This window comes from Manis pentadactyla, chromosome 13, assembly GCF_030020395.1.
Source record: "Manis pentadactyla isolate mManPen7 chromosome 13, mManPen7.hap1, whole genome shotgun sequence".
Taxonomy (NCBI): Eukaryota; Metazoa; Chordata; class Mammalia; order Pholidota; family Manidae; genus Manis; species Manis pentadactyla.
The window spans coordinates 23,349,072-23,371,398 of NC_080031.1; the positions used below are offsets into that span (position 1 = coordinate 23,349,072).

Genomic DNA, 22,327 nt, shown 5'->3' on the forward strand with positions numbered 1-22,327 from the left:
ATGTGTCTTGTATATCTCATACAGCAAAGCCTCGGTATTGCCTCTTGTGACATTTGGCTTTAGTAATCCTTCCCTTGCTTTTGAGTTCCTTTATCTTTTTTGCATCTGGAGATTTCCCTTTCTTCCAAACTTGCTATGTAATAATCTATTATTTATTATTGCTGTGTTGTCTAACACTTTCATATGATGGGGTAGAAAAGAGGGGGTGGTCAGTTCAGTCTGCCACATGATTGGAAATGGCAAAATATTAAATACACTAATACAGTGAGTGATTCTCTTCATTGGGATATTCCAGTCCTCTGGTTAGAAAGCATCTGTAAGACAACAGTAAAATGTCTTGACTACTATATCTATCAAACATATATAATAGACGTCTTTGAATTATAATTAAAGCCTGATTCATCATTAAATTTTAAATAGCCCATTTTATAAGAATGTTTCCAGTGTTGGAAATAACCTGATCTGTGCCAATTTTTAACTTAATGTATTCTTTTAAGATCAGTAACTACCCATTAAGATGGATAGGAGGGAATTAAGAGTTCACACAAATTTCTGAGAAAATTATTGCTTTATGTTACTTTATCACATTCAGATTTCTGTTAGTATGATACTTCTGCTATAGACTTTTATATGAAGAGACACTTTTTACAAGTAGAGGTACTTAGTGTTTTTGCTTTTCACCAGCAGACCTCAGTTTAGCATATTTCCACCTTTTATTCATGTGTGTTTACCCTATGGCTGTTAATTCTTAAATCTAATAGGTGGCAGTCTTTTCAAATCCTTGACCCTAAACCTGAATAATAATAATAATAATGGATGTTTTGCACAGAACTCAGAGAAGGTATAAATGATAGGTACCAAAACCATAATTATTGCCTTAAAGTAGATTTAGAGAACCATGCTAATTGAAAGTATTTTGTGTGCATGTGGATAACTTATATGTTACAGTAGTTATGAAAAGTGTTAAAATAGTTTATAGTTAGAACCATATTCCACTTGTATTTATTGACATGTACCATGGTTTCATCTTAATATTGTTAACCAGAATTCCTCTGCTATATCTAAGTAGTTCTATGAAAGGCCTGGTAATTAGCAAGGCATATTCTAAGTTATACTCTGTTATTTTTTTGTCAAATTATCATGCTGTTTTTAATGTTTCCCAGGTTTCCCTAGAAAGAGAACGGCAACATGATCAAACACATGTTCAGAGCCAACTTGAAAAACTGGATCTTCTTGAACAGGAGTATAACAGACTTACCACCATGCAGGCCACAGCAGAAGTCAGTGAATGTCTGTTACTCACTGATGCATCATACTGGTTCTTTTGTAGAACTGATCATTTCTTGATGTTAAATATTTATAGAAAGATAACTGATCTTGTAGCAAAGAAGCAGGAATTTTTAAAAGGAAGAAACATAAATTTGTAGAGAATATTCACATTTTATAATCTTGATGTACATGAGGAAGTAGTTCTTTTTTAAAATGCTGAAAGATCAAGTGTTTTTATGTATCCCTAAGGCTTGTATCATTTAAGTTGTTCTCATAACTAATTTTAGTTTTAATTGATTAATTTGGGGGGGTATTTAATACCACTGAGATCAAAGTTCCAGATTGAGCTTCCATGTAGCCTGTATGCCCTCACACAGAGTTGTGTCTTTTGGCCAGAGATTTTACCCATAATTCAGTTCAGCTACCTCACAGTGACTAATAATGAATCACAAATGAGAGTGTCAGGAATACCAACAAGCCCAGAGCTATCACTAAACTAAACTAACAAGCTTATACTTACTATGCTAAAATTTTACACTAATTAAACAGTAATACACTATTGCCACTTTTAATGTTTTCATCACCAGAAAAAAATGGAAGAGTTGGAAGCAAAACTCCATGAAGAAGAACAGGAAAGAAAACGTATGCAAGCTAAGGCAGCCCAGGTAAGTTAAAACATGAGCACTTAGGTGCCTCATATTTCATACAACTCTCTACATAAATAGGTGATTAAATGTGGGCTTCGTAGATTATTCATTCTTGAGAATGGTCCAATATATAAATTATTAGATGAAGATTAATATGGAAAATTACAAACATCTGTTTTTTACAGGCAGAAAGTAAAAGCTGAGCAATTAAATGAGCATTTTTTAAAAGATCAGTAGACTAACAAGTATCAGAAACTGTAAACCTAATAAGTTAATATATAGTCGTGTAAACCTTGTCACATGGGTCTCTATCAGAAATGTAGAAAGCCATTATTCAATGTCCTACTTACAGGTGCTTCCTTTTCCCTGCTGGCCTCATTACACCTGGACAGGAGTTGAGGTAGTGGGCTGCCTCACTAGCCAGTGACGCATACTAATTCACCAAAGCTACATATAAGGAAAAGTGAGTTCTGCTTAGCCCTAGTCTTGGATTTTACCCTATGTAATAGCCACCAGGTAGAAAAGGTGAGGCAAGGTGAATTCACAAAAACATTTACATACCAACCAGAACTGCATTCTAGAAGATATGCACTAGATAGAACACTTCTGTACCCAATAAGTCTTTCTTATAGACTCAATAAAATATTTTTGTTTATATTGAACACTTTCCTCTTAGGAGCTTATTTATTCAAATAGCTGCCATTTATTGCCTTCCACCTTCCAAAGTCTAAGTTTTATAAGATTTGCATGTATCTTCTTTTATACTGTTGACATCAGGAGCAGGTCCTCATTCCAGTACCAAGTGGAGGCTCTCCAGTTCAGGCTGTGACTGGATCCTGAAGGTGTCTTGGCCCATTCCTCACTTGTGCTTGCAGGACTATAAACATTCTGTTACCTCACTGTTATCTTGTCAATTTCATCCAGTGCTTTCCAGAATTCATTGATTTAACATTCTCTATCAATCCTGATATATTTTATTTCTCAAATACTTTCTGCTCAGTATGTGTGTATATTTTTCCTCCTCAGTGTGCTTTCTGAGTTAAGTGCTCATGTGACTTTGTTTCTGACCACAAACAAATTTGGGAATTACTTGGTTTCTCTGCCTGTTCCACTGTAGGGCAGGCCATTTTACTGCATCTTCATTTCATCACTTGTAAATGGATTGTGCTTTTGTACAGTGTACTGAATTCTTTTGTACATGAAATACAAAGTTAAATCCATTATTTTATGAATTTAAATAATTCTTTTGTAGTATTTCTGCTTTCTTTTTATGTAGCAGGCAAAAAGTTGGGACCAAATCAGTTATCACCAATAATGTATTATCAAAGGTTTTGAGTTCTGATAGTGACACTATTGTTGTGGAAGAACTATAGCCAGGGATGATATGTAGTTCCAAGTCTAGCAAACCCTAATTTGTGTAGCCTTGAGAAGGATATTTTCAGAGCTTGGATTTTACCATGATAAAGTGGTCTTTTTTTTATATCTTCTTCATGTTAGAGAGATTAAGTGAGAGGAAAGAGAATGAAAGCACTTCTAAATGTTAAAACTCTGCCATTAAATAATGTGACAGCTACCAGGAAGAACTAAATAAGCTGGATATTAAAATACGTAAAATTGTTCTTTTGCTGTAGTATTCAAACTCACTGGCTTCATAGGTCCAGAGTAGTTGTTTCTTGTTCAATGAATTACATCTATTCAGTTTTCTATATGTAAAGCATTGTTAGATGTATGGGAGGAACATGCTTCAGGGAGTAGAGATCCTTGTATTCCTTTGTCACTGAATAGATTCTGTCTCCAAAGAATGCAGTCATTCTGGTTAGCCAGAGACGGGTAAGATTCCTCAAGGGAGAAACAACCTAAGACAGGCACAGTCGCAGGGGGGTCATCAGGTGAGAAATTGGGGATCAACAGAGGTGAGGCTTAGAACCTCATCCCCCGTTCTGAGAGAAATCTTCTGCATACGTGAATGTTTTATTGCCCTTGTCTAGTTTGGATTAACACATAGTCTACAGGGACACACCTGATCATCTACATTTGCTCTCTTACAACACTAAGCTATGTTTTCTACCTTTATCTTGTATCTACCTACCACTTCAGCATTTTATTAAAAATAATAATAATAAAGAGAGAAATGTGGTATCCACATATAAATCAAGTATAAAAATCAAATGAGTATTCATATTTGAACTGACTGTTTATAGTTCATAATGCATGAGCAAAAACAAAGGTTTCTGTGATGGCTGCCCTTGTACTGTTCACCATGTAAGAACTTATTCACTATATAAGAATTTGTTCTCCATGTAAGAACTTGTTTGTTATGCCTCAGAAGATTGGAGACTGACGAAAATTAGGCTTGGGGTGGATTAATGATTGTGCATTGAGCATTGACTCCCCTATACAGAATTTTATTGTTGTTAACAACCATTTGATCAATAAATATGAGAGATGCCCTCACAAAAAAAAACAAAAAAGTATACACTTCCAATGGTAAAATAATAAGTAACCGGGATGTAATGAATATAGTCAAGATATTGTAACAGCTTGGTATGGTGATAGCTGGTACCTAGAATTGTCATGTATATAAATGCTGAATCACTATGTTGTACACCTGAAACTAATGTAATGTAATACTGTGTGTCAACTACCCTTCAATAAAAAAATAATTATCTACAAAAAAAAAAAAAAAAAAAGAATGCAGTCATTGTGGAAAGTAATAATAATGATCTCAGTATTTCTTTTAACTTATCCATTGGTTCTGAGTGTTTTTTCCAGTTCCATCACAATTTCCTGGGGAACTTCAAAATACTTTTAAAATATAAATTTCCACAACCTAGAAGTTTCTAGATTATGAGGTCTGGAGAGGAACCTGACAATCTGAATGTTCGTCATGAACTCCTGACAATTTGATACATAAGCAGGCTTGAATTCTAGATACACACACACACACACTCTCTCTCTCTCTCTCTCTCTCTCTCACACACTCACTCACACACACACGTATGCTTTTTTTTTTGTTTTTAGAAAAAATGAAAGTTGTTTTAGGGGAGAGAGCAGTCCTTGCTTTAAATCCATGTAATTGCTTGTGGAATTTTTACCATGTGGATTTAAAATTATTTTTAAAATAATATAGTTAATTAAGCTTCTAGAGAAAAGGGCTTGATAATATTTGCTGCAATAGCTTCCAGGTCTTTGGGCATGAATTTCCACTTCCTTTTCCTCATATTGTAAATGTATGAGTTCTTAAAGGGAAAAGAATTTTGCTCTCTAGTGCTTTGGGTCTGGCACTGTTACAACTCTGTTTGCAAAGAAGAAAATACTGAAGCACTGGTTTGAAGTAAGATACATTGCCTTTAACTCAGATATAATTTATAATAATTCATAGAGCAACTAAAAATAGTGGAGCTAAAGGACTCCAGGTTAAAGAAAGAAAACATAACACAGCACTTCAAGATAAAACAAGATGTATTGATTAAATAGTCAGCACATGCGATTGGTTCCAGGCATAGTTACATAGCTGTGATGTGTTTCTTTCATTCAGAAGCCACTGTGGGTTTTTACAGGCTTTCACATGGCAAATCTCAAATTGAAATCACAGCTTTTATTTTTACAGCATTAACTTTAGGCTGTCATATTTTTCTTAGTTGCAGACGGGGCTAGAAACAAATAGACTTATCCTTGAAGAAAAGGCAACTCCATGTACTCCCAGTGCAAGAAGAATTAAGAAAAAGAAGTCAAAACCACCAGAAAAGGTATGAAAACAGAACCAGTAAGTCAAAGTGCCAGCGCTGACCTGGGTGGCCGATGGGAGAGCACTAGTGCACGTGTGGCACTGCAGCCCTGGGCGAGCACATCGCTGTCGTTCTTGGTTTCTTCATTGGGAAGATAGGTATAGGACTATCTACCTCTACGTTTTTACCAAGAGAGAAAGACTATATATATGAAAGCATTTTATAACTACAAAAATATTAGTTGACCCTTATCAATGTCAATATCAATAATATTTATCAGTGCACATGTATTAGTTGTTGTTATTTAGTACTGCATTATCTTTTGCTCTTAAAATGTACATAAACACACACACAGTTTCTCTGTTTAAACCACAACTGCTATTGTGTCATGTGCCATTTTTCTTTCTTAGTCTCTTCTAAGCTAGGATGTATATGGATGAGGAGTATTAGGAGTCCAAGACCATAATGCCAGGACAGATAGAGCAGGCAGTGGCCCAGCAGTGGCCTGAAGTTCCAGGTTAGTCATTGTCAGCTTTACTGTCACATGAGTAAAATTGTTTTTTCCTTTCCTTTCCTTTCCTTTCAGAAAGGTTCTAGGAACTGTTTTGCCGTGCAGCCACATTATAGATTATGCTTGGGTGATATGCCTTTTGTAGCTGGAAAGGTGAGTTGGTCAAACTGGAATTTTTTGAGATCTTTGAATTACATCTAATTGTCTGCCTATATGCCTGTAAGTGGTGGAAACGTTTTTCTGCACTTTTACCAATGTGGGTCATGGTGATGTGAGAATGAGATGGAAAAGGGTTCTCTGGGTTTGGGGGAGCAGGGAAGAGACTAGAGGGACACTTTAAAACAGAAAAAGTATATGTGAAAGGGAAGTTATGAACAAAAGCAGAGACTCTGGTCTAGAGAAGGTGCAGTTTCAGATAAGGGTCAAAGAATAGGAAATAGTATATTTGTAGAATTGGATTTCAGTGTTAACCCTGCTGGTATATACTTAGATATAGATAGATACTAAAATAGTAGAAATCACAACCTGTTTGTGAATTAAATAGGCTGTGATTTATATTCATTTAAACTTAACAGGACTCATATTCTCCTCAAGTAATCACACATAGACTTCAATCTTGTGTACTTCAGTGCTTAAATGTAGAAATGATAATTTTGTCCAATATCAGCAAGTACTGAATAATTTCTGGTAAGGGTTTAACACTGTGCTAGTTAATATCACTTTTTCATTAACTCTGTGTTGCTGGTTGTTTCATGAATGATTTCCTTGAATACCCAACTAGATTGTGTTGAGAGGCTTGGAGAGTAAATTTAATTTTGTTTGTCTATATTTATTTATTTTAACCCCACAGAAAATTCTTAGTGAAAGCTTGGGGAATGAACTATTTCCTAGCTTTCCTATTTGCCTAACTTTTTCCACTAGATTTTTAAGGCACAGATCATCTAAAAAAAGGTATTGCTGTTGACTCCATGCTGTCCTTTACCCTAAATTTAACCTCTTACTGGATTTGCAGACCATCTTTTGACCTGTATTTCTTCCTTATCTCTTATTCCTACCAAACGTCTTTTGCTTCACTATAGAATCTTTGAGTTGGGTTGGAAACACCCTCTTAAAGGATGACCAGCATTATCAGTATTGCTGAATACACATTTGAAAAAGCAGATTACAGATCCCTGTCAAAATTCCACTGACAGTTTTCTGGTTATGGGGCCTAGAAAATATTTTTAGTTGTCCCTGGTCCAGTCTTAATGTCATTAGCTTTGGGACCCACTTAGTACAGTTCCCCTGTCTAATGTTTTCTTTATGTAAACATCAGGAATAATGGTTGTGTGTGGTGCTCAAATACATCTGCTGAGGAGACCTCATACCTCAAATAGCCCATGGCATTCCTAGATAACTTTATTTGAAAGTTGAGTTGGAATCTGTCACCATAAATTCTACTATTGGTCTTCTTTCTGCTTTCCGGAATCCACATATAGCAAGATAGCCCTTGACTATAGAAAAAATTTTTAACTTTTGACGATAGCTTTATCTTTACTCTCATCTCTTTATTCTAGGTTGTAAATACTTCCTTTTTCAGCTATTCGGTGTTCCATGAATTCATTACCACCTCATCATTCTCTTCCTTCCTGAATTGAGTATCACCCTTTAAATGTGGGACCAGCACAGAATACAGGCTTTGTCGTGTTCCGGATAGTCTGTTAACTCAGTCTAGCATCACACTGTTACAGGAAAAGCTACATCATCCTTTTCACTCATTAATTGTAGTCAGTTGAAGGAACAAGGCCTTTTTCTGAATCTTTGCATTAGCCTCTGTATGTCCTATGCTTGTGGAGTTGGTATTTTATACAGAATTTTTCATCAACTGAATCTCTGTAGGAATAGATTCACCCTATCCCACAATAAATTTGAATCTAGGTCAGTCTTACGTTAAATGTATGTTATCCCCAAATGCCTGTCGTTGGTAATTAATTCACTTTGAAGCCATTAACAAAAAGGTTAACCGAGACAGGTTCAAAGCTAGGTCTTTTCAACCTGAGCTCTCCTTTTGATATTATTTGTACTCTTTGTGAAATATTATGCAAACAGGTAAGAATGTGCTGTTACCTAGATGAGTTTCTCCAAATATCTATTGTGAAGTACCAGCTTTTATTTTTAATAATGCATTGTCATAGACCAATACATGTGTAAAATGCAATAAAAGTGAGTTTTATTTAGAAAAGTAAAATGAAATTAAAGATATGAGGTACAACTCTCAACTTTACTATTACTAGATTTTGCCAACAAAATTACAATACAATCAGAAAAACAATAGGAAAGATAATTTCAAAAAGGATATACTGCTTATTGAAAGTGTTTGTATAGGTTGTCAATATAATGAATATATATTTTAAATTCTAAGTGAAATAGTAACCTCCCATATTCAACACACTTTAAGTGAATACCATGCATATGGGCATTTATAGTTGTTAAAGAGACAAATGAATTTAGTTCTTGATAATCAAGGTTGTATTGATGATAGCATAAATACAATAAGAGAGAATGTCTAAACCATTCAGTTGTTGAATTTAAATTACCTTGATATAAACATGGGTTAAGTTTTTTAAGTTACTCTTAATCCTGTCTACCCTTAATCCAGTTTACCCCAATGGTAACGTACTGCATTACTGTGGTATCAGTCAGAGAGAAATACTGGCTTAATCCACAGACTTTGTTCAGATTCTCTATTTTACATGTACTCTGTGCATGTTCGCAAGTGTAATTCAATGCAGTTTTATAACTAGATTTGTGAAGCCACTACCACACTGTATCTACAGTTTTGCCATTTCAAAAATGTTATGTATATAGAATCATGCAGCATGTGACCTTTTGAGATTGACTGTTTTACTCAGCATAATCCCCTTGTGTGGATCCATAGTTCTTTCTGTTGCTGAGGAATAGTCCATGGTGTACGTGTATCAGTTGAATGATTCACTCATTGAACAACATTTATGTGGTTTCCAATTTGTACTTGTAGGTATGTTGTGATATCTCACTGTGGTTTTTATTTACATTACCCCAATGACTGATAATATTTGAATTTCATGTGATTATTTGTCATCCATATATCCTCTGGTGAAATGTCTGATTATATTTATTGCCATTTTATAATTTTATTTTATTTTTTTACTATTGAATTTTAAGAGTTCCTTATTTTAAATAAGACAATCAGATAGGTACTTATATATATTCTCCCAGTCTATAGCTTCTTTTCATCTTCTTAAACTTACAGAGAAGCTTTCATTTTGATAAAATCCATTTAATTGATTTTTTTGCTTTTGTGGATCATGTGTTTGGTGTCATGTTTAAGAACTTTGTGTAGATCTATGTCCTGTACATTTTCATGTATGTTTTCATTTGTTTTATAGTTTCATATTTTACATTTAAATCTATGAACTACTTGAAATAATTTTTTCATTCAGTGTGAGGCTTACTACTAGGTCCCAGTTCACCTTTCAATCTCTCCCCCTGAAGTACGTGTTCACCCCTTTGCCGATACCACACTGCCTCGATTGTTGTAGCTTTTATACAGTAAGTCTTAACATCAGGGACAGTGATTCCTCTGACTTTATATTCTTTGTTTTCAAAGTGTTTTAGCTCTACTAGTTGTTTCTCTCTCCATATAATTTTAGAATAAACTTGTCTCTCTCTACAAAAAAATGATCTTACTGGAAGTTTGATAGGAATTGTATCACACCTACTGATCAGTCTGGGGAGAAATGGCCACCTGTGTCAAGTGTCCAGTACGTGAGTGCAGTGTTTCTCATTCATTTCTCATTGATTTGGGTCTTTGGTTTCTTTCATGAGTGTTTTGTGGTTTCCAGCATGTTGATCCTGTATCTGTTTTGATTGGATTTATGGTCAAATATTTTTTGAGCAGTTGTAAATTGTATTCAGTTTTAACTTCAGTTTCTACATAATCATTGCTATAGTACATTTGATTTTTATATGTTGAGCTTACATTCTGTGACCTTGCTGAAATCACTTATATTAATTAGTCCTAGGAATAATTTTTTTGACTGAGATTTTCTATGTAGAGAATCATGTCATCTGTAAATAGGACCAGTTTTATTTTTTCATTTTTAATTTGTATGCCTTTTATTTCTTTTCTTTATATACTGCACTGACTAGGATTTCCAGTATTATGTTAAGTAAGAGTGATGAAAGTCCACATCCTTGCCTTTTTTCTGATTTTAAGGGGAAAGCATTCAGTCATTCACTGCTAAGTATGGCATTGGCTATAGGTTCTTTGTCATTATTAACTTGAGAAAATTTCCCTGTTCCCACCTTGCTGGGAGTTTATACCCTGAATGAGTGTTACAGTTTTTCAAATGCTTTTTGCCACAAAATAGTAGTTTTCTTTTTTACACTGTTAACATGCTAGATTACACTGATTGATTTTCAAATATTGAACTAGCTTTGCATTCCTGGAGTAAACCCCACCTGGACTAAAGTGTTACATACTTTTTTGTTTATATTGCTGGGCTCAATTTGCTACCTTAGAATACAAAACTAGGATGAAAAGAACATCTGTTTAACTTAGCACATTGGTTTCCAGGCCTTGCCCCACACTGATTGAGTTGGTTGGGAGTCCTGCCTAGGAATCTGCATTTTAAGCAAGCTGTCTAGATGATGCTTATGGAGCTGAGATAGCCTAGCCATCTATTTGTAAGTTGAAATAGCACATTGAGATTATTGTGTAGTGTTCAAAACAAAAATTTGACAAGATAACCAAGTTTTTCCTATTCTCTATGTGACAAACACAAACAGTGCTTCCTACTATTTGAGGATAGAAAAATGAATATGACAGTCCCTACCACCTCCTTAATAGGTGAAATAGATATGCAGACAGTTAACTGTAATTGTGATAAATGCTCTGATAGAAATAAATGCTATAGCTGATCTGAAAATGAACGAGTTAATTACCTTGAGGTTTTAAGGAGGTCCTTAAAATTATATATTTGAACTGGGTTTTAAAGAATGCTATAAAAGTTGCCAAACAAGAATGGCATGTGTAAATATGATTTATTCAAATAATGGAGAAAAATGAGGAGATGATAGGCCATGAGGCCAGGGAGTGTATGTTGCAGTCCCATGATACAGGGCCTTATTTTCTATGTGAGGCATTTAGATATTAGAGTCGGTGGGTTTACATCAAAGGAGAAATAGGAGAAAACATTATGAGAATAATTTATGGAATTAAGAGACTGGGAGCAGAGAGATCAATTTTGATGTTCTTCCTGTAGCTAACAGAGATAGATGGATGCAAAACCAAATAAATGATGGCAGGTTGGAGAGTAAGAGGCAGATTGGAGACAGGGTTATTCATGGGATATGAATTGACTTACTCTAAGAAGAAAATTTATATCATAGGGTTTTATTTTGGCAGGGAGGGTCTTTTTACCCAGGCTAGGGAGTAGAAAGAAAACAGATTGAGAGAATTTGGTTTAAATTATTTCTCACTCTTCTTCAGTCCACCAGTCCCAGCCATGCCGTAGTAGCCAATGTGCAGCATGTCTTGCATCTCATGAAGCAACACAGTAAAGCCTTGTGCAACGATCGAGTAGTCAGTAGTGTTCCTTTGGCAAAGCAAGTATCTTCTCGAAGTGGTAAAAGTAAGAAGCTCTCAGTAACGCCTTGTTCCTCTAGCAGCATTAATGAAGAGCTGACAGAAGTCTTACAGACTTTACAAGATGAATTTGGGCAAATGAGCTTGTGAGTTTTCATTTTTGTTTTTTTAATTACATTTAGTTTTAAAACCTCATTGTACCTTCTTGGTGACTTTATTAATCTTTCATTATTTGTTCAACAGATGTTTGTTGAACACAATACTGGCACCAACCACTGAGCAGATTAGTAGGACTTTAACAAATAAAACTGAATGAGATCTCTCCCTGTTCTAGTAAAGTTAAATGTTTTGAAAACCAAGGTTTACATTTAAGTTTAACTTCCTTTTTTAAGGAGTTTATTAATACAAATATACATTGAGTTTAGCTAAACTTAACTGGTAAGTTAGGCTGTAAATGTTGTGAAGAGTAAGATCCTTCTCTAGACTTTACTTTCTCCAAAGCCAGGGGCAGGGTAGAAATATAAATAATTAGCTCTTAGAAATTAAGAACTCTGTTTACATTTGCCTCCAGTACCTATCTTGAACTTTTAAACTATTGCTGATAATTCGGAAATTTTTTGAATGAGTCATTTTTTAATGCACAGATCAGTGGTCACATGTAGTAGGAGAGAGATAATGAATCTAACATGAAATGCAAGAAACTTAATCAAGCCCTAATTTTGTTCTTTATAGTGACCACCAGCAGCTTGCAAAGCTTATCCAAGAATCCCCAACTGTTGAACTGAAAGACAAGCTAGAGTGCGAGCTGGAGGCATTGGTGGGAAGGATGGAGGCAAAAGCCAATCAAATAAATAAAGTTCGAAAATATCAAGCCCAGGTAATTCACTTTTCCTTCGCTTATTACTAGTGATGAAAAGATAAGAACAAAACAAAAAAACCCTTTTTCTCAAATTAGTTGATGACATTGTAAGTATATCATGGATAGATAGGGAGCTGCAGGAAGTATTTCTTCACTGTAGACACTTACTTCAGTTCATTAATTATTAAGAATTGGTGTTACATGGACTAGGAAAAAGGATTGTGTCCTGTCTATTAGATTTTTATTATCTAAGGTACATCTTTTAAATACTAAATGTATTTAATAATCTTATCTATATTACATGAACAAACTAACTTCTGTGATGAATTTAAATGGTTCTAAATTTACCGAAGTTTTGAAAAACACCTATAAATTGTTTCTAAAGGAATATCAGATATAAATATGTGAAAGAAACTTACTATGTTTAGTTACTAATTTAATTAATTAGTTACTAATTTAATTAATAAAATGGCCATTTATTTACTATCTATTGAGGGTCGTGAGAAGTCACTGCGGGGTTTTCATCTGGAGAGAAACATGATGGTCATGGCTGTGGGAGATCACTGCGCCACTGCTGAGAGGCCAGCTGGGCCCTTTAAGCTTATTTCTTAGCAGAGGTCATCAGTGACTGCAGGTGGGGTGAAGTGGATTGAGGGTACTTGCTGCTTGATACCATTGGAGGGTGAGGACATTGGTACCACTGACAAGAATGGAGAAGACTGGGAGCGGGAGATGTCTGGCTGATATTTACTAACTAGTTGCTCTTGTAATAAGCACAATGCTAAATACTTTAATATGTCATCTTAATCTTCATGGAAGGCTTGTGGGGTGGGTATATTATCTCATTTCATAGATGAGGAAAAACGGGGGCTGTTTCCTGGGACATAGGCATATTCTAAAGTGAAATTATATGACTTGCTCAAGGACGCGGCAGCTCACTGGTCAGTGGCAGAGCTAGAAGGCAAATGTGGTTCTTCTCAACTCCAAAACCTGAGCTTAAGTCCTTCTTCTACAGTACATGTTTTTATAAGAAGAAATACAAGCAAATGATTCCTATAGAAGTAATTATCTAATTTGTTTCTTGTACAGCACCAGTGTGCCAGGAGCAGTTTATTTTTGCTAGCAGCTAAAGTAAAAGTAAAGCTCTCTGCTTTAACTTACTATAAAAATAGTGAAATAGTAAAATTAAAAATCTTTTTCATGGTATCACTGTATTACCACTACATCTCTTCACCCATCTCTGGAAGCCTCGTTGCTCAGACTAGGTACTGGAATGCATTTCTCCTCCCTTTATTTCCTGTCCTTCTTTCCTGTATGAGATCTTTTACTTCCTCCAGGACAATATTCCCTCCTAACTCCCTTGTTTCTCTCTGACCCTGTTCTACTTTTGCGACACTGCCTTAACTTCTGATACAGCACCAGAATTGATGTGTTTACTCGTTTACTTGTTTGTATATCATATATTTTAAGCACTGAGTGTTGTGACTAGTACAAGATTTTTGAAGCCTCTAAAAAAATAAAACTGAAATATATTATTTGTGTTTTAGTTAGTATGAGAGTTAAAAGTACCTGTTGTCTGAAAAGAATGTTTTCATTACACTTTCCCCTTCCTTGGTAAATTGGTATAGTTGGAGAAGCAGAAGAGAGAATTAAGAACCACCAAAAAGACTTTTGATGAAGAAGGGAACAGCAGCAGCCATCCTTCTGGAATCGCAGGGACCTCTAATAAGAAAGACTTTGCCAAACCGAGACCTGGAGAAAAAAGCAGGAAAAATCTTCAGTTACTGAAGGACATGCAAACCATACAGAGTTCATTACAAAGCAATAATTTGTGTTGGGATTACTGACTGCTAGTAGGTCATAAATTTTATTCAGATAATGTGTACCTCATCAGTCAGACACTGAGAATTTACTTTCCAGGTTTCATACTCTTTTATGTTGGAATTAATTAATAGCTGGTGTTGAAGGGCCCAAACTTGATTACACAGGCTTTTCTTGTGTTAGGCATCAAAAAAATGTTAAACGATTTAAATGGAAACCAGGGGAGTTCAAAGGCTAGGAAGCCACACATTGTTCTTTATTTGAGATGAGTTTGCTGTACTGAAATACTGCACTTTGTAAACAAATTACCAATTTTTTTACTTGTGGGTGTGATTTTTTAAATAGCTCTTTATATATATCTGAGTAAAATCAGGTTTAAATTACCACAATATGATGCTATCCCATAGGCATTGTTTGCTTTAAAAGTCGTATTTTGAAATCTTCCCCTGGTATGAGTCACCCATTTCTCATTTCCAATACAGCCATTAAATTTACTTTGACTGTTGATGGAGGTTTCCTATATTTAAATATTTATACATATTTAAGAGGATTTTGTTTTGCTTTTTGACATTTTAAACATTGATGGGTATTAAATGTATTGTTAAAATCCACTATTAAAATTTTTTTAAATACCCATTCATTTTAGTCAATTAACTGGGCTTTTTAAAGTATAAGCAGATTGTTAATGAAAGTAAATGAGGTTTGGAATGACTGGAAAGGGAGGTATTATAAAGCATATGCATTTGTTTTTAAACACCTGTTTGGAATCATGCTATTAATTTCAAGGTATTACGATCTTTAATCTTAAATCCTTTAGGACCCCTTGGAGATTCACTTCGGTGTCCAGTCTGAGCGCAGTGTTAACTGTACACATGCATTGTCATTATGTTAAAAATGTAAATCGATTTTTAATCAAGACGTTCACTTTTTATAAATTTGCCACTGATGTCAATAAAGCAGCTTTTTTAAGGAAACAATGAAATTTTCCTCAACAGCCTGTTACTAAAGGCTTTATGTGTTCTCTCAAAAAAATGCATGTCTAAATAGGATGTTAACATAAGGAGAAACAATAAGACTATATGGTATTTAGTACATAATTTGCTTACCTTGTGCTTACACAGAAACTAAGCCCAACAGACATATTAAAGAGATTGCCTTTTATTCCTCCCCTGGGATTGAAATGGAATTCTAGGATTTTATCTAGTCAGTATAAATTATAGTGACTGGCTGGGCACTAAGCTTTTTAGGCCTCTTACTGAATTAATTTTCTACAGAGTTCTTAATTTGATGCCCTTAGGTTTGGGGATATATATGTGAATCTCCTGAAAATGCATATAAACTTCAGTTTTCTGATGAGCAGGTTTGTATCTTCATTGATTTCACAGGATTTCCATAGATCCAAGGGATCACTGCTCTGGTGACATGGAAAATATTTTTTTGTGTCTCAAACACCATTTTACCTCTTAAACTTGTGTTGTCTCTGTGTTTAAATTTCAGGTAATTAAACTGTGTGAGCCTCATTTGTGTTGTAGTGGCTCCAAGTCCTAGTTAGTTGAAGGCTGGTTACATGGTGATGAAACTCACCGTGTCCTTCAGTTAGGGCTCACACGGAAATACCATCCCAGCCTCTGATACCCTCAGCTGAAAACTGAAGGAAATATTCCATACTGCTTCACTTTCCTTGTCTGAGAGTTGGCAGCAGAGGATTATGCTGTCATTCGTCCTCTTCAGTTGTCCGAGAACTTTATTGCAGTGCATTTCAAATACCAGTATCTTCTGTGTGTAAGATGCCTATCAGGATACCAAGCTGAGTAAGAAAGGTATGCTGACAGGTAGGTGGAAGACATCTAAATCATTCATTTCAATAGGCGGTAGATGGGGTCATGACAGCGTACAATGTGGGAGCCCAGAGGAAGGTGGGGCATGGCAGAGAAGAGAATGATGAATCAGGGATAACTTCCCAGAGGAGGAAATGATGCCAGAACTGTAGAGAAGAGGAATATGCCTCAAGAGAGAACAGTTCCAGGTCAACAAGATAAAATGAATAAAGCCAGCTGATAGGAACCTACAGTTTACATGAGAAAACTGACTAGCTTGAGTAGTAGAGGCCCCTAAAATGGGGGGTTTGCAGATGAGACTAGAAGGATAACATACAAGCCACAGGAGGCTAACTACTAGAAGTTCTGACTCGATCACATAGGTCTCTAAATTTTATATCCCTCATAGGAAAAACTACATCTGCACAACCAATATGCATAAGTATATATAAAGGCATAAAACATAGAACTGTCAATTCAAATATTAAAGTTCTGTTTATATAAATACATAGTACCAATACTTCCCTGTCCCACTTCCACACACACCCCAATGGATTTTTCTTTTAGCTTGTAAGAAACATCTTTATTACAAGTGTTGTTTTAATTCAATAGATTTGACAGCTAACATTGTGAAATTTTAAGTTGCACTCTATTTTTTTGATACATTTCTATATTGTGATATGGTTGTCATTGTAATGACATGAGATTTCATAATTAAGGTACAATATTGTCTATATTCATTATACTGTGCATTAAATCTCTGATTTACTTCTACTCATTGCAAGCTTGTACTCTTTAATCAGTCTTATACTCCACCCCATTAACCACCATTTTATTCCTTTCTAGTTAGGCTTTTTTAGATTGCACATGTAAGTGATACCACACCGTATGTGTCTTTCTAATGTGCTGAAGGTCCCCCATGTTGTCACAGATGCAGGACATCCTTTCTCATGGCTGCATAATTTAACTCCACTGTGGATATACACTGTATCTTTTTTATCCATTCATCTGTTGTTGGGCATTTTGGTTGTTACCGTATCTTGGCTATTGTGAATAATGCTGCAGTAAACGTGCAAGTGCATCTGTCTCTTCAAAATACTGTCTTCATTTCCTTTAAGTATATAGTCATAATTAGAACTGCTGGATCATATGGTAAATCTTTTTAATTTTTTGAGGAACCTCCATAGTTTTCAATAGTTTTTGGACCAATATACATTCCCACCAACAGTGTGTAAGAGTTGCTGTTCCAGCACTTGCTCGCCAGCACCCGGTCTCTCTTATTGAAGACAGCCATTCTAACAGGCAGGGGGTGATATCTCATTGTGGTTCTGATGTGCATTCCCTAATGATTACTGATGTTGAGCACCTTTCCCTGTGTCTATTAGCCATTTTGATGTCCTCTTTGGGAAAATGTCTAGTTTTTCTGCTCATTTTTTAATGTTTATTTTTTTATTATTAAGTTGTGTGAATTCTTTATATATTTTGGATATTAATCCCTTGTCAGATACATGGCTTATAAAAATTTTTCCTCATTTTGTAGGTTTCATTTTCTTTTCTTTAGGTGTGCAGAAGAAGCTTTTGAGTTTGATATAGCCCCATTTGTTGATTTTTGTTTTTGTCATTTGTGTTTTTGGAATCATGTCCAAAAAGTTATTGCCAAGACCAATACTGAGAAGCTTCTTTATGTTTTCTTCTGTGAGTTTTATGGTATCAGGCTTATTGGTCCACTTCAATTTTTTGTGAGTGGTGTGAAACACAGGGGTCTGATTTCATTCTTTTGCATTTGTTTCCACCAGACCCTTTGCTGAAAGAGACTGTCTTTTCCCAATGGATGTTCTTGGCTCCCTTGTTGAATATAGGTAATATAATTCAAGGCTGTCTGTTCTGTTTCATTGGTCTTTGTATGTATTTCTGTGCCAGTACCATACTGCCTTTACTACTATGGCTTTATAGTATAGTTTGAAATCAACTCTTTTTTTCAAGATTGCTTTGTTATTTGGGTTGTTTTTGGTTCCACAAATTTTGGATTGTTCTGTTTTTGTGTAGAATGCCTTTGGTATTTTGATGGTGAAAGGAAAGGAGCGACACACAGCAGCAATTCACCGGAGAATTCCACTTTATTAGGGAAAGGTGCTGGGTTATATAGGAAGGGGCATGGGGTGATTGTGGTGGTACTTCTACGGGGCTGGTGGCTATTGGCTAGGTGCTGGGATTAGGGGGGTGAGGGGTGATTGGGCTTCAGGTGGCGCTGGCGGGAACCAAGGACCTGGAAGAGAAGCAGGAGGTTCGCCATCTTATGGGTGGGGGCCCTTCAGATGGGGATTGGGTTAAATCTGTAGATGGCTTTGGGTAGTATGGACTTTTACCATTATGAATTCTTCTGATTCATGAACATGGACTATTTCTCCATTTGTTTTAAAATTCTTTCTGAAAAGTCTTACAATTTTCATTGTACAGATCTCTCACTTCCTTGGTGAAATTTTTTCCTAAGTATTTTATTATTTTTGATGCTATTGTGAATGGGATAGTTTTACTTCTTTTTCAGATGTTTCATCATTATAAATGAAGGCAAATGATTTCTGTATGTTGATTTTACATATTGCAACTTGACTGAAATCATAAGTGTTTTGGTTGGCCTCTAGTTTTTTCTATATAAAAAATCATATCCTTACCAAGGAGACAGTTTTACTTAAACTACTTTCCAATTTAGATATCTTTTATTTATTTGTCTTGCCCACTTGCTGTTAATAAGAATCCCAGAACTATATTGAATCTGAGTGGCAGGAGTGGGCATCTTTGTCCTGTTCATGACCTTAGCAGAGGAAATTTGTTTTTCTCCAGTGAGTACAGGCACACCTGTTTCATTGCACTTCACTTCACTATGCTTTGCAGGCACTCTGCTCTTTACAGATGGAGGACCCGTGGCAATGCAGCGTAGAGCCCTTTTCCAGCACATCTGCTCACTTCGTGTTTCTCTGTCACATTTTGGTTTCTCCCAGTATTTTCAGAATTTTTCATTATCATATTTGTTATGGTGATCGGTGGTCAGTGACCTTTGATGTTACTGTGGTAATTGTTTGGGGCAGCGGGAACGATGTCTGTGTAGGGTGGCGGACATAAGGAATGAGTGTAGGTGTTCTTAGTGCTCCGTTGCCTGGCAGTCACCACGCAAGCCTCCCTGTTCCCTGAGACACAGTAGTATTGAAATTAGTCAAGTTAATGACACTTCAATGATTTTTAAGTGTTCAAGTGAAAGAAGAGACACATGCCTCTCACTTTTAATCAAAAGCTAGAAATGATTAAATGCTTAGTGAGGAAGACGTGTTGAAAACTGAGACAGGCTGAAAGCTGAGCCTTTTGCGCCGAAAAGTTATCCAAGTTGCGAATGCAAAGGAAAAGTTCTTAAAGGAAATTACAAGTGCTACTCCAGTGAACACACAAATGACAAGAAACAGCCCTACTGCTGATACGGAGAAAGCTTCAGGGAGTCTGGACTGGTGACCACGTCAGCCACAGTGCTCCCTTAGGCCAGAGCTGACCCAGAGCAAGGCCCGAACTCCGCAGTTGTGTGAAGGTTGAGTGAGGGCCGTGAAGAAGCTGCAGAGGAGAAGTCTGAAGCTAGCAGAGGTTGGTTCTGAGGTTTAAGAAAGTAAGTCATTTCCATAACAGAAAAGTGCAGGTGCAGCAGCCAGTTCTGATGTAGAGGCTGCTGGTTACCCAGAAGATCTAGCTTAGATCACTAATGAAAGTGGCTACATTAAACAGCAGATTTTCAGTGCAGATGAAACAGCCTTCTATTGGAAGAAGATGCCATCAAGGACTTTCATAGCTACGGAGGAGGAGCCAGTGCCTGGCTTCAAAGCTTCAAAGGACAGGCTGACTTTCTCATTAAGGGCTAATGCAGCCAGTGACCTTGAAGCCAGTGCTTATTTACTATTATTGGGCCCGTAAGAATTATGTGACATGTACTCTGCCTGTGTTCCATGAATGGAACAACAGAGCCTGGATCACAGCCTGTCAGTCAACAACAGGGTTTACTGAATATTTAAATCCCACTGTTGAGACCTACTACTCATAAAAAATAAATTGCTTTAAAAGTAGTATAGCTCACTGACAATGCACTTGTCTCCCAAGAACTCTGATGGAGGTTGATGTTGTTTTCGTGCCCACAAACCCAGCATCCATTCTGCAACCCATGGATCAAGGAGAAATTTCAACTTTCAAGTCTTACTAAGAAATACATTTCATAAGATGATAGCTGCCATAGTTACTGGCTTTTTTGATGGATCTGGGCCAAATAAATGGAAAACCTGGTAAGGATTTTCCCCATTCTGAACATTTGTGATTCGTGGGGTGAGATCAAAATACCAACACTAATAGGAGTTTCGAAGAAGCTGATTTCAGCCCTCATGGATGGCTGTGAGGGGTTCAGTGGATGTGGTGGAGATTGCAAGAGAAATTAGGAGTGGAGTCTGAAGTTGTGACTGACTTGCTGCATCTCGTGATAAAAGCTGTGACAAGATGAGGAGCTGCTGCTTATGCATGAGCAAAGGAAATGGCTTCTTGAGATGGGATCTACTGAAGATTGTTGAAATTGACAACACAGGACTCAGAATATTAAACTTAGTTAATAAAGCAGTGGCAGTGTTTGGGGAGACTGACCCCATCTTGAAAGAAGTTGTGCAGGTAAATGCTATCAGACAGCCTCATGTGCTGCAGAGAACTCGTGAAAGGGTCAGTCGACGATGCAGTGGACCACATGGTGACATGTTTTGGGAAATTGCCACAGCCTCCTCAGCCTTCAGCAACTACCACCCTGATCAGTCAGCAGCCATATACTGAGGCAAGACCCTCCACCAGCAAAAAGATAACAACTTGCCAAAAGCTGATAGGAAAGTATAGAAGTTAACTATCATAAGAAAGTCTTTTAATTAAAGTATGTAACATTTTATAGACCTAATGCCACTGCACTTAATAAACTACAGTGTAATGTAAGCATAACTTTAATATGCATTGGGAAACCAAAAAATACATCTAACTCTTCATTGCATCATTATTCACTGTGTGGCCATGGTCTGGAACTGAATCCATAAAATCTGTTTAAGTTATGCCTGTGTAATGTTAACTGTGGGTTCACATGTGGTCTTTATTATGTTGAGGTATGTTCCTTCTGTACCCAGTCTTTCAAAGGTTTTTCACGAGAGGATGTATTTTTCAAATGTTTTTTGTCTCATAATGATCATGTGATCTTCAGTTTAATGCTCTCCCAACTGAGCTTTTTCTGCTAGGATGAGTAATGTGATCTTTATCTTTCATTTTACTAATGTGGTATATTACATTTATTGATTTGCATATGTTGAACATTTCTTGCCTCCCAGGGTTAAATTGCACTTGGTCATGATGTATAATCTTTTAATGTGTTGAATTTGGTTTGCTGATCTATTGAGAATTTTTGCTTCTGTAGTCATCAAGGGCATTGGTCTATAGCTTTCTTGTATTCTTACCCCTTCTCACTATCCATGGAATGCTGGCTTCATAGGATGAGTTTTTAAGTGTTTCCCTCCTCAGTATTTTGGAAGAGTTTGAGGATTGGTGTTAAGTCCTCTAAATGTTTGGTAAAATTCACCAGTGAAGACATCTAGTACTGGAATTTTCTGTATTGGAAGTGTTTTGATCACTTCATTCAATCTCTGCTTATTATCGGTGTGTTCGGATTTGGTATTCCTGATTTCAGTCTTTGTACATTATATACTTCTAGAAGTGTATCTATTTCTTTTCTTTTTGGCATATATCTGTTCATGGTAGTCTCCTCCAATCCTGTGTAATTCCACAGGATCAATTGAAATGTCTCCCCTTTCTAATTTTGAGTCTTCTATTTCCTTAGTCTTGCTGTCAGGTTTATCTTTTTAAAGAGCTAGCTCTTAATTTTGTTGATCCTTTGTATTTTTCTGGTCTGTAGTTCATCTGTTTCTGCTCTTTATTATTTTCTTTCCTCTGCTAACCTTAGGGTTGTTTCTCTTCCTAGTTTCTTCAGGTGTTAGTTAGGTGGTTCATTTGAGATCTGGTT

The 22,327-nt window shown here is 36.1% G+C and overlaps 1 protein-coding gene across 2 annotated transcripts in view; it reads left to right on the forward strand.

Annotated features, from left to right (window-relative positions):
• CEP57 (centrosomal protein 57) overlaps positions 1-17,034 on the forward strand; it is a 58,801-nt gene extending 41,767 nt beyond the window's left edge. For both annotated transcript variants that reach the window (XM_057490865.1, XM_057490866.1), the window contains exons 5-11: positions 1,164-1,280; positions 1,857-1,934; positions 5,558-5,665; positions 6,231-6,308; positions 11,668-11,909; positions 12,496-12,640; positions 14,251-17,034. In XM_057490865.1, the coding sequence (XP_057346848.1) occupies positions 1,164-1,280; positions 1,857-1,934; positions 5,558-5,665; positions 6,231-6,308; positions 11,668-11,909; positions 12,496-12,640; positions 14,251-14,469 (987 nt within the window). In that variant the 3' untranslated portion in view covers positions 14,470-17,034. The remainder of the gene's footprint in view (positions 1-1,163; positions 1,281-1,856; positions 1,935-5,557; positions 5,666-6,230; positions 6,309-11,667; positions 11,910-12,495; positions 12,641-14,250) is intronic.
• Positions 17,035-22,327: the final 5,293 nt, after the last annotated feature.